The following is a 13372-nucleotide window of genomic DNA, read 5'->3' as shown; positions in this document are numbered from 1 at the left end:
AGCTGAGTCTGTATCAGCTTTTGGGAGCTGCACATCACAGGGCTGTCAGTGTGAGGCTGGGCATGGCTGGCTGACCAGCCAGGGATGAGCTGGGTTTCCCCTTGTATCTGCTTGTGGCACTGGTAGCGTTTACCTGAGATGAGACTGAGCAAGCAGAGACGGATGAAGTCAATGACCTTGTAGCTCACTGTCTCCAAGGTTTGGTTTGGTTTGGTTTTAGCTGGGACATTGCTTTGTGATGTTTTTTTTTAAGAAATAGCTTAAAAGTTGACTAGTGTAAAACTAGTCTTTGTTTTTGTCGGTTTCAGGTGCCAACCGCGTGACCCTGGAGGACTCCAACATTCTTCAGCCCATGGGACTCACTGTGCTGGGGAATCACCTGTATTGGATTGATCGTCAGCAGCAGATGATTGAGAGAGTGGAGAAAGTGAATGGGTACAAAAGGACTAGAATTCAAGGCAGGATTGCTCACCTAACGGGCATTCATGCTGTGGAAGAGCTTGATATGGAAGAATTCTGTGAGTTTCAGTATCTGATGTCTTGGTCATTGTATCTCAAAGTCCTCATCCAGCTGGATATTGTAATAATGTTGCTTCAAAAAAGCCACAAAATGCTTTCAACTTGATCAGTCGGGGCTGCAGGAGAGGAGAAACAAATTTCTCCTTCTTGTCAAGGGGACTGTTGCTGCACAGCTAGAACATGTAATATCATGGCACTGAGTTACCTGCTCTGTGCAAGCTCACATGACACTGAATTCAATCTAAAAACTATTTAAAATTCTGGTTGTTAATTTTCTAAGTACAACCAAGTAATAAGTCTTGGAAAAAACTCTAATAAGAACCGAAAGGGTTATACTTGCCTTGTCTCCAGGTGCTTCAGTCTCCCATATAAAGGTATGTCTGATTTGGCTCAGCAGAGTAGTGATGTAAAAGCCTGCAGTGAGGGAGGCAAAATGGGGAGGAAGCTCCTACAGTGAGTTGTACTGTGGATGTGGAATTTGTCTTGCAACAAGGGTGGAGCATTTTAGGTGCTCATATCTGAAAGGGATCATGCATGGCAGGGTGATCCAAATTACTGTGGTTTGGTGGAGAGTGCTGAAACCTCTTCAAGCAGTCTCTCCTCAAAGTGACAACCTACAGCTCCTCCTGATTAACAGGATTGTAAAAGAGAATACAAAACCCATACAAAATGTGGGAAACAGAGGTCTCTGTTGCCTGTGATGAGTTGTCTTATATAGGGAGGGTACATTGGTGTATAATGCTTTAATTTTCAGAAGAAATTATTCAACTTCACAACAAACATTATGTCACATACATTAGTGTCTGTGATGGCTGGAAGTATTTTTGAACTTGTATATGTGGGTAAGCTGTTACAAATCAGATAACATAAGCGTTTAAACTGTAGTACATTCTATAGGATAATCATGACTTAGAGGTTCTTTCTTTCACAATACCCAGCTCTTCTTCTGTGCCACTTCACACATTTCACATATATTGGTATATTTCAAAGGTAATACTGTCTGAAGCAAAAAGATTTTGTTTCTTTAATTCTCAACAGTGTTAAAAAAGAGGTTTGCTTTTCCCCCATGTGTTTATTTAAGATAGGGAAAAAGAATCCTCTGTTGCAGCTGAAAAATTTCTACATAGGTGATTTCTGTTACAACAGGGGAGTAAATATACATATGCATATGCAGGTATATATGCATGCACTTCTGTGAGCAACTCATACCTGTATAAACAAATTAATTTCTTAAAGGTAGAAAGCAGGTTGCTGAGAAGCCTGGACAGTTGGAAAACAAATTTGGCAGAGAAATTATGATATCTAAACAATTTCTTCCCTGTGTAAATTCTTGATGCTGAGCAGTAGGAAAGAATGCACTGTCCAGCAGCATCACAAGTTACACAGGCTGTAGCCCCACAGATTGCTGCAGCAGACGCTCAGCTATCAGCCTGAATAAGCAGGCAAGAGTCTCTTCTGACTCCTTTGGGCTGGGATCATCAGACAGTGACCTCCCATCTCTGTGCCTGTTTCTTATCTACCTAATGTTCATTAAAAGTCGTTATTTTAGCACCTCTCGGTGCTTCTGGGTAACTGATGGGGAGCACAGAGGTGTAGCTTCCTCTCTTTAAACAAAGACATACATTGTTTCTTGATGCCTACCCTAGAAATGCAGGGTGGGTATCTAGGTAAGACATCAATGCAGCCTTCCCAAATCTGCCTTTTCAGTTCCCTTCACCTCAGCTCCCATATTCTTTTCAGAAGTTCTCGAAAGGTCTCCATGTGATAGGATCATAAATGGTTTGGATTGGAAGAGACCTTTTGAAGGTTATCCAGTTCCAGCCTCCTGCAATGGGCTGGGCAGCTTGATCAGGTTGCTCTATTACTATGACTGGGAGAAATTTAGTCCTTATGAAGTAATAAATCATCTTTCAAGCATTGAACTGAAAAATCCTGCATGTATCTTCCTAATATTTTTTAGTGAAATCTTGGTTACTCAAACAGAAGTGGTTTGTGAGTAGTTTTTGATTTTGCCCTATTGAGGAATAGTTATAATTTCTTTATGCTACATAATATTATTTTTGTGTGTTTCACCAGCTGTGCATCCATGCTCCCGTGACAATGGTGGATGCTCACACATCTGCATTGCCAAAGGGGATGGAACTCCAAGATGTTCATGCCCTGAGCACCTTGTGCTTCTACAGAATCTCTTAACATGTGGAGGTGAGTTACATTTAACAACACTGCTAATCAATTTGTATCAAAAATGCGTCTGCTTGAGGTTGCATTCCAATCCAAAATGTGGATTTACACACAGTTTTTCTGTACATGTTGTGCTGCATCATGTGTTAAATTAATCTTTGGTAGTTCTACCAGCTGTTTTCTTCTTGAGGTTTTGGGTGCATGTGACTTCTCATTCTGAGCAGAATATTTTTCTTTGACCTTAAAATACTTGCATCTTCTACTGATATTTTTATAATTGTATGATGTGACAGGTTTGTGCTTTTAACAAGTGTTTTGAAGATCATGTTGCACCAACCTGTGATGACCTGAGCAGAAATTGTGCCTATGATTCCCAGAGAATGAGACTCCAGTCTTTGAAATTAATTTGGCCTTGTAATGTGAAACACTGTACTGGCTACTTATCAAATGTAGGCTTTATTGCCTTTCTTTTTAATAAAGGTAGCACTCCTCTTTCCGCAGGGTAGACTTTTCCTTTAGCCTTCCCTTTTACCATCCTAGTATTTTTAAAAACTGTTAACATTACACTTGCAGAGGGGATTCAAAACAAAACATTGTTTCTTTTTGGGAGGCATTATGTCTTAACTTGTTTGGCTCTGCTGGTCCTCTTGACTTCTCATGTATTTATTTTGCTGTGGATTTCATTTTCTGGCTGAACTCTGACCTCCCATGGGACAGTCATTTCCATGATAAACTGTTTTCTTTCCCATGACCACAACAAGTTATGTGGCTTTAGAGTAGTGGTGGTTACATGGGGAGGGCAGGGTGGATCAATCTAATTATACTTCTTGTAGTGTTGTTGCACAACGTGGACAGTGAGAGAGTCTCACATTCCACTCCTTTGGATCTTCAGCTATAAATCTAAAAATTCAGGGGCCTCCATTTCAGGGTCTTATGTTTTTTTATTCTAATCTTTCACTAAGCCTGCAACAGGTTTTTAACCCATCTTGTCTGTCCTAGTAACAGCCACTACCCAGTGTTTCAAAATAGTGTAGTTGGCTGGAGAACATTTGTCCATCTTCTATGCATCCTTATGAATGCTTTTGTCAAGTTTTTTAATGCAAGTTTGTTCTTGCTAAGTGCAACCACAGTGCAATGCTAAATGTGCCTTTAAATGCAGAAGTAGTGATCTGTCTGTTGAATTATCCAAACAGTGCACTTGTATCAAAATATAATTCACCTTAATGTGTGTGTCTGGCATCTTTATCTTATCTACAGCTGTCAGGTCATTGGCTACATTTGTAATTCTCATATTGCTCCTCCGAATTATCATAAATTAGGAACTTTAAAAAATCATAATTTTTTCAAGACCCAAGCACATTTAGATTTTTATTCACATTTTGTTTTTCAAGCTCTTGATTATACTTTTATCTCATTCTTGAATTTTTTCTCCCTAATGAAGAAAGGACAGCAGCACTTGAAAAACTGTTCACATGTAATTCTAGAATTTTTAGCACCACCCTCAGGAGAAAAAATACTCATACAGCTAAGAAACTTTCCTTTGTAAAGTCCGTTCCTGAGCCAAAATGTTAAGAAAAGCCCACTGGGCTTCCAGAGCAGTGTTACCATCCAGTGCCAGAGCACACCTCTAGCTTGGTCTTGCTGCTGTTATAGTAGGATATGATGTGGCTCTCTCTTAATCCAAGTGGTGAATATCTACTCAGAGCATTGCTGGGCAACAGCAGCTGTGGGGAGGAGTGGCTGCCTCTGCTAAATGGTGTCGTTATGTCACAGAGTTTTGACCCAGCAACTTTTCAAATCAGTGGAAATGTATGTGATTGCTGCAGGGCTGTTTTGAGATGGCCCTCACTTTTTGACTGTAACTAATTGCTACTGATAACAGCTGAGTGGGTTTGCCCATTGTCTGTTTCTTTAACTGATAACTATGGTGGAAAATTGTGTGCTAACTTGTTGTAGGTAAGAATTTGGAGCATTTTTTGCAATAGATTCTTGACCTGGATTGTGTTTATCTCCTGACATTCTGAAGAAAACAATTATGGAGCATAATTGTTGCATCTCTATATGGGGTTGAACAACAGTATGGACATGAAAAGGAGTGATGCCAGTCTCGGGGTCCATGGAAAGTCAAACTTGATGGAAGTCCCAGCTCTTTTGGGTCCAGCAAATATATGCAAATGGCCGTGCACAAGTTAAAGTGGTCTGTGTCTGTAGTGAGAGAATATAAGATTAGGGCAGGTCTGCAGTGCTCCTTACACTGCTCTCTGAACCTTCACTGACCTGCAGCCCGGAGACTTTCCAACAAGAGAACTTAGCTTAATGTTGACCAGTCCTATAAAGATTTTTTTTTTCTCCATTCATATTTTCCAATTCATAACTGACTCAGAATTTTTTTTGTGGAAAAACCACTGGAAGAGTAATGAAAGAGATACTGTAGAAGCTACATGTTGTATGTTTTAGATATATTAATTGCCAATTAACTTGATGTGTCAGATTTTTTAATGAAGAATTGCTCCAGGCTAATATAATTGCAGGGATTAGAATTGTTTAGAATCTGGTTTGCAATCAGAAATTGAGTATTCTTTTGAATTTATGTGTATGATAGTGACTTCCAAAAGGTGGTTGTTAGAGACAAAGCAAGTATTTGTAGAGTAAGTATTTGTAGCTCCTGTCCCTAGTTCAGTGCTTGACTGTTAAAGCAAACTTCTTCTATCAGCATGCATCCAGTTTTTGTTATGAAGTTGGTAAAATTTCATCCCGTATGGAAAATAATGTTTTCCTCTAAGCTGGAATCTTAGTGTAGTCACAGAAGAACTCCAGGGAAAGAATAAGTGCTTTTCTTGACAAACTCTGTCATACTTTTACTCTGTTGAAAAGGATAAAGTTGAGTATACAAATCTGATCTGTTTTCTCTTTCTCCAGAACCTCCAACTTGTTCCCCAGACCAATTTACATGTGCAACTGGAGAGATTGACTGTATCCCAATGGCATGGAGGTGTGATGGGTTTCCTGAGTGTGATGACCAGAGTGATGAAGACAGCTGCCCCATATGCTCTGCATCCCAGTTCCAGTGTGAGAAGGGACAGTGCATTGATGCTCACTTGCGGTGTAATGGAGAAATCGACTGTCAAGATAAATCTGATGAAGCAGATTGTGATAGTAAGATCAGTTTTCCTGAACTCATGGTTCCAACACAAGCATCCCTTTGGAATTCTAACTGTTCTTGAAATGTATAGATACAAGTCCTTTTTGTTAAGTAAGAAATTCCTGAATACAGATAAGAAATCTAGCAGTTACTTAGCAAGGATATATTATGCATAATATATCTATTATGTATACATAATATAGGTATGGAGTACATAAGCTTTTATAATAAGCCACGTTACTATATTTTGTTAACATGTCAGGTGATCAACTACACTTTGTTAGGTAATGTAAGAGATTCTTGCTGATTTGATCGTAGTTTTGCCCCAGCAGGACTGATATGACAAAGAATTGGGAGTTACTGGGGCCAGAATTTTATTTTAGCTCCACTGAGTAAGTGGAATAACAGCAAGGGGGAAGAACCAGAGATACTGCAGGCTTGCAGCTTACCCACAGCACTGTTCTGGCACCTACCTGATAATAATATGAAACTCAGTTGTTTCAGTTTTCTCAAGAGGCTCGAATGCTGCTGTGCTGTCAGTACTTGATTTCCCTTTCTTTCTGTGCAGCAATTTGTCTGCCCAACCAGTTCCGCTGCGCGAGCGGGCAGTGCATCCTCCTGAAGCAGCAGTGTGACTCCTTTCCGGACTGCATCGACGGCTCTGACGAGCTCATGTGTGGTGAGATGGCTTTTCTTGGCATGCAGGTGCTGTGGTTGGGCATGTTCTGCACCCCTCTGCAGAGCCCTGGCCTTTGCAGAGCAAATTTCTTTCAGGGAAGAATATTGCAGAAGGGCCTTCAGAACTATCCTTAGGGAAACCTGGTTTGACTGTGCTCAGTACCTTGGAACTTGCAGAGCTGCTGCTAAACCCAGAGTGGCTTTTAAAAATGTGCAGCCCTATGCACTGCAGCAACAGGGCCAAGCTGGAGGCTAATTATGTGGAGGAGTTAAGGTGCAATGAGCAAGTGTCCCCAAGAGACCACAAACTGGTGTCTTACAGTGCAGGTGTGAAAAGAATATGTGGAGAGATGTTGATTTTTCTGGGAAAAGAGTCTGTTACTTTGTAGTCCAAAATGGACAGTAAAATTCACTTACTTTCGCTCTTCTTGCAATTTCTATTGTTTTGTTGTTGGGGTGACCAGAGCATGAAATATTCAGGCAATGGGGCAGATGGAGGGAGCATTTAGAATCACACAAGTGGTTTAGCAAAATAGTTGAAACAAAGCATTTTAGAATAAAAGCAGATAGATGTGCTGCTCTGTCTGTTGTTCATTCTGAACAAATAGCTTGCACTGGATTTGTGTAGAGAAATGCTGCACTTACATTGCCTGTAGGACCAGCCATAGTGGATTGTGAAGCTTTTAATATCTTAGATTTGTCATGTTTTGAAGCACCAGTTGTCAGAAGCTGTGCCACTGCTGGGATGAGAGGAGGGTTTGCCAGGTTTGGTCCAAGGTAGCCTTGTTTTCTCCTTCCTTCTTCATGGTGGATACTGCAAGGAAAGTAGGAATGGTGAAAGGAGCCCTAGTTGTAAATAGAAAAAAAGGCTAAAAGAATGGAGACAGAAAGTGTTGGAAATTTCAGGCTGAACATGCTTCTCCCAATCTTCCATTTATCTCTTTCATCCAGTTACACAGTTTCCTGGATAATATAAGGCCACTTCTTCCTTTTGTTTTTTTTTCACTCAATTTCTTCATGCACTTGGCAAACTTTCTTGCTGCCAAGTTAATGCAGCTGTTTCCTGTTTGCACTTTGGGTCCAGTCCTGCAATTAGGTCTTAACTGATTTAAATATGTCTTTATGTAGACATAGGATTGTGTCCTCTGGAGCTCTTTGTGGAACACAGCATTCTGTGGTTTCCCACTTGACTGAGGGAAGGAACTCAAGAAGGGAATAAAAATGATTACTACCTTTTAGATAAGGATCTTGCATTCAAAAGAAGCTAGATTTAACCAAAATGAGAATTGTGTGTTTTAAAATAGCTTATTTGGGAACATATTTTAATTCTGGCTTTGCTTTTTTCCTGATATCATGTCTGAACTATTCTATTTGAAATTAGGACCTTAGCTGACATAAAAGTTGTTATGCACTAGTAAGTGTGAAAATAACAAAGACTTTAAGACAGAAATAAGTTCTGAATGCTGAGCTGTTAAGAGTTTATTGCTAGATGTTTGTATTTCCTTTATCTTCCTTCTTTCAGTTGTTTTTTATTCCCTTGCTCTGAAGTGGAAACCAGAACCACTGGAGAAAAATTTTATGAAGTGAGGGCCTGAATCTTATATGAACCCTTTCACTTCATCAAGGGGGAAGGGGTCTATAGTTAGAGCATGTAAAATTTGGATAAGTTTATTTTCATTTCTTCACTTTTTGAATGTATTTGTTAGTGTATGTTAAAAAATGAAATTATAAATGTGTGAATCAACTGGAAAAAATTGCTTTCCCTGAAGACCACCACGTATGTGAAAATCAGAGAGGTGTCAGGTTCATCTGGCAAGAATTTTGAATGTGTTACCCATAATCAGGGAGAGTTGTGAGGTGTAGCTCATCTCAAATCCTGCAGCACCTTTTATTATTTAACATTCAGCTACATAAGGGGAAAAATATTGAGTAGAAAGTATTTCAGATACTTTGGATTGTGTTTTTCTTCCAATTTGTAAGGTGGGGTTTCTTTGAAAGCAAGTAATATTTTAGGAAGGAAAAGTATTCTGTTTTAAGACCTGTATTAGCTAGGGAGACATCCACTGCTTCGTATATATGGTACCTTCCCTACTGGTAAATTTTCTTGATTTTTCATGTTATTGCTAGCCCAAATGGCTTTTGAGAGAGCAATCCTCTCTGATTAAGGACTTAATATTTATATGTATCCTCTATCTTTGACCCATTGACTTTGGAGGACAGAGAAGAAAAGGAAACTTCTAGACTGTTGTTCTATCAAGATAAGCAATCCTGTTACAAGATAAATTGCTAGACAAAAAGAAGAGTACTTTGTTCATAACTGCTTTATGGAGGGGAAGAGGAAGCATGAAGTCCTGTGTACTGAATCAGAATATCTGGAGTCACAGATGCCCGAGTGTGATGCAGATGTTTTTAAAGGCACTGTGTGAATGGCTGTGTGCTGCCTGATGTGCTGAATGAGCTCCGGGACAGCAGCATGCACACTGCTCCATGTTTAATGGCCATGTTTAATTTCCTTCTCCTCTCTTTGCAGAAAAATCGAAGCCAGCCTCAGACGAGTCGCAGCCCCACAGCAGTGCCATTGGTCCTGTCATTGGGATAATACTGTCCCTTTTTGTCATGGGAGGAATGTACTTTGTGTGCCAGCGCGTGGTGTGCCAGCGCTACGCCGGGCCCAACAGTCCCTTTCCACACGAGTATGTCAGTGGTACCCCCCACGTCCCTCTCAATTTCATCGCTCCAGGAAGTTCTCAGCATGGCACTTTTACTGGTAAGGGTGCTTGCATCTAATCAGTACCATTCCATTGTCTGGATTTGGAAATTTACATGTGATAAAGGCTGCTGGATGTGGAGTTTTCAAAGAGCGGAAATTAGATGTTGGTCTGCTCGCTGGTTTTGGGATGAATCAGTCATTTGAATCAAATATGTAAAATCTGTTAGCTTTTCTTGCACTTTAATGGCTATGGTCAGCTATTCCTGCTTAAATTATGTTACTATGGTTGTCAAGAGGTTTTTGTGGTAGGAAATAAAATTAGAGGATGAAATAATTGCAGGTGAAATCTTCACAGGGATGTTTTAAATTTGACTTCACACTAAAGCTTTTCTAATTAAAGGAAGTATCAGTGGTTTTCATCTGTGCTTCTGTAGGTGCTAAACCAAGCTGTCATTCTGATTCTCATCCATATTTGTTAGCTTTTTCTAATCCATATTGTTGTGACAAGTTACAACAGCTGAAAGCCTTATTATTTATGCTAATCCTAAAGAAAAGACAGGTTTCTAATACCATAGCATTTCTGAGAAGGATATATAATCAGGAATGATGATTACAAACACTTACTCTGCTTGTAATAAATATTTCCTGCATTTGAAAAAAAAAGGTTCTGAAAACTTCCCAGACTTAACTCTTACATTAGCACTGAATAGTCTGACAGGAAGAAGCTGAAAATTAATTGTCTGAGTTAAGAGTATATTGTAGTAAAACAGATTGGAGAATGATGTCTTCTATTTTCCTCTAACTCAGGTTTCCTTCCTTTTGTCTCTGCTGATTTTCAATTTCTGCTGTAATTATTTTTAATAAAAATATTTGGGTTTTGCAGTTATTCATTTACTTGCAATTTAATTTCTTGCAATGGAAAATGAAACTTTGGAGGTCTCAAGCTTGGTGGGTTTTTTGGGCCTTGTATAATGGGGTTTTATTGCAATTGCCTAAGTTTGTTTAATTGGAAAATTTCTTTGTTAGCTTGGGTGAGCAGTTTGGATCAGATGTTCTGAAGATTCCTTTCTCAGCAGTGTGATAGGTTTTGAGTTCAGTGCTGCAGCGAGACAATAGGTGGTCTGAGGGTGAAATGTTTTCTTTACAAAAAGTGTCTGTTCCTTGTAATCCTGAAGTTTTTACATAAAGCACTCTTCCCAAAGTGTGACAACCATTATCATTGCATGGGTTTGCAAAGCTAGGGATTTGGTTTCTGTTTGGCACTGTGGTTTATCTAACCTTGTCTTCCTCTCTGTTTCAATGCAGGCATTTCTTGTGGAAAGTCCATGATTAGCTCCATGAGCCTCATGGGAGGAAGCAGTGGTGCCCCATTGTATGACAGAAACCATGTTACTGGAGCATCTTCAAGCAGCTCATCCAGCACTAAAGCCACTTTCTATCCACAGGTATGTCTGGGAGACACACCCCTGAGTTAGGTATCTCCTGCCTCTGAAGAAAGGAAAGGTGAAATTTTGTGCTTACTAAGTAGATGTTACCAACTGTTAACAACTCTTGGGTGTTACTGTTTATAATAGTCAGGCCCATTTTGACTCTCGCTGAACTTCACAAAAGGGCTTTGTTGTAGCCCATCAGGATTATACAGTGCTCTGTGATGTCCAGAATGTTTTGTTATCAGAGTGATACTCAGCTGGTTTGTTCCTGGGTACTTCTGTCATCCCTTGGAGATGCCACCTCCTTTGTTAACTCTGATGGCAGTGGCCCAATGACTTTGCACTGCCTAATGCTGCAGGCACACATGGAATAATAAGGCAAGCAAAATGAAAGGGGACTGGAATACAAACGTGTATGAAATAATCTTGACTTGCTGTTTAGATCAAGCGTCGATTGTTGATTCAAAAAACCAAGTGCATGCACTGGTACAGCAGGGTGAGGCAGAGGTTACTTTGCTTGCATTTTTTCAGCTATAATTTAGCTCCATTTCTGACTTTTGAGTGTTAGAAGTGACAGAATTCTCGTCCCCATATCACAGTTTCACAAATTCCAACATATAAATTCTGAATGGAAAGAGTCCTCTCTGAATATGTAGGAGAGACATACAAAGTTTCCTGTTTGCCAGCATATTTTGTCATGACAGTTTTCTTCCATTGTGCTTCTGAGCAATACATCCATTGGGTTTTACGCACACACAACAAGCTGCCAGAGATGATCTGCCAGCTATGGAGAGGATTTTTGTGTTGTATTGAATCAGGAGCCCACATACTGTGTGGGTACACATGCATTTGTGTTTACACATAAGCTCTGTGTGGGCATTTTGATTGATGGCATTTTGGCCAGTTACAAAGGTACTTTCTCTCCCTTTAAGAAGGGCAAAACTGGAAAAGAGAGGCTTTTGAGCTTATCTCTTGGTAAGGTAAAATTGGGTGTGTACTTCTTGTGTTGTGAAGCCGTCCATAAGCAGATGAACTCAGGAACTCAGCAGCCCTCCTAATTTAGCTTGTCTCATGCATCACCAGTGTCTCTGTAATGTGCTGAACAATTTCATGCTAGACCTGATTGATGTGTCAGTACCACGCTAAAAAGGATGAACAGAAAAAACACTTACTTAAATAAAGCTTGAAAAAGAAAAGAAGCCCAAGAGCTGATCTGCCTGTGTGATTCTATGGGATCTGTCTCGGCCAAAAGATCAACTCTTCCGTTTGACTTCTGGCCTAAGTTAATCTGACTGTTGCTGGGAATTCTTTTTCCACACTTTGCTGTGTCAGCCAGGGCCTGAAGGGATGATATCAGCATTTCCTTCATGAAAAGCACACTGAGTTCTTAGAAGGAAGCTATTGCAAGGGCTTTGTTACATTAAGGTACTGCTTAATCCAGACATTTTGGTGAGTTATGCCTGATCGCTAATTACCCAGCTTTATAATAACAATCAAAAGGACAGATCTGAGCATCTTCATTTTCCTGACTTTTTTGGTTTGTTTAACACATCTTAGTGGTACTGGGAGGTGTTCCAGTGAATAGAGACTGGGAAAGAATCTGTGTCAGTGAAGTTATGTCAGTTTATATACCTGAGAACCTGGCTACAGGCATCCTGGCTGACACTGTTTGCTGTATTTAGTCTCAGTGTGAAGTGGTACTGGTGCAGCTCAGGGTGTCAATAGGAGTGAATCCACAAGTAGCATGCAGTGCTCCTCCAAGGAAGATTTCTGAAAGATGGCCTTGGGGCAGTTACTCATCAGTCCCTACAGCTGGCAAAGGTTGTCTCCCTTTGCATGAATCTGTGTTCAGGGCTTGTCAGTGTAAATAACAGTGAGCTCAACTCAAAGGCCAGGAATCACTTGCTGAACGCTGCACAGTGAAGACCCAAACAATGATCTCCACTCAGTGATTCTGGAGTGTTTTTGTGGGAGAGGAGCAGAGGCAGAGGAGGGATGGTCAGTGGGGCAGACCATGAGTTCTGGTGGAATGCCCAGGGCAGGCAGTGTACACGATGTGCACATCAGCAGCAAGGCTCAATCAGCAACAATGGTGTAATTTTCCACACTGAAGAGATAAAATGCTCTTCTTAGGGTTAGGCCAATGCCCTAATGACTGTGTCAGAGGTTCAACTTCTGGTGGAAGAATCCTAAATAATTTTGAAGCCTACTAAACTTTTTCCTGTGTGAAGTCTACCAGTAACTGTGTGTAAGCACTCATAGCTGAGCCATATGTGTGTATGCTGTCTATATGCACACACAGGCTATAAATATTCTTTAGCTCATAGGCTTTTTTCATTGTGAATTCTGCCAAAATGATATGTTTACAGAACAAGAGTAAAAATGAAGTGTTCAGGGAAGGATGGTGTTTTATTAGTTATAGTAAAGGAACTTGGCTTCCTGACCCTACTATGGACTGGGGACATGTTTAGGGTCTGGGAGTGGAACACACTTTATTTCCAATAGCATCTGCTGAGGATGCAATCAGTCCTTATGTCCAAGGAATTGCATTCAGATTCAGCCAAACTGGGTGTCATTTCCAGCTTTATTCCATCCTTCCAGCATAATAACAGATGTGGCAAGGAAGAAAATTCCCTGTAGTGAGAACTTTGAAGGCCTACACAGTACCTAAGTCCAAAGTAAAGTCTTGTAATGAACATCTGTGATCTTTAA

General features: G+C 40.2%; 1 protein-coding gene across 1 annotated transcript in view; it reads left to right on the top strand.

Annotated features, from left to right (window-relative positions):
• LRP5 (LDL receptor related protein 5) overlaps nt 1–13372 on the top strand; it is a 134178-nt gene that overhangs the window by 113157 nt on the left and 7649 nt on the right. Inside the window, exons 16-21 of the mRNA XM_064425073.1 lie at nt 309–518; nt 2596–2721; nt 5620–5856; nt 6411–6521; nt 9051–9287; nt 10536–10675. Coding sequence (XP_064281143.1) covers nt 309–518; nt 2596–2721; nt 5620–5856; nt 6411–6521; nt 9051–9287; nt 10536–10675 — 1061 coding nt within the window. The remainder of the gene's footprint in view (nt 1–308; nt 519–2595; nt 2722–5619; nt 5857–6410; nt 6522–9050; nt 9288–10535; nt 10676–13372) is intronic.

Source organism: Passer domesticus, chromosome 6 (assembly GCF_036417665.1).
Source record: "Passer domesticus isolate bPasDom1 chromosome 6, bPasDom1.hap1, whole genome shotgun sequence".
Taxonomy (NCBI): Eukaryota; Metazoa; Chordata; class Aves; order Passeriformes; family Passeridae; genus Passer; species Passer domesticus.
The sequence above is the reverse complement of the archived record's forward strand: the minus strand, read 5'-3'. Positions and strand labels throughout refer to the sequence as shown.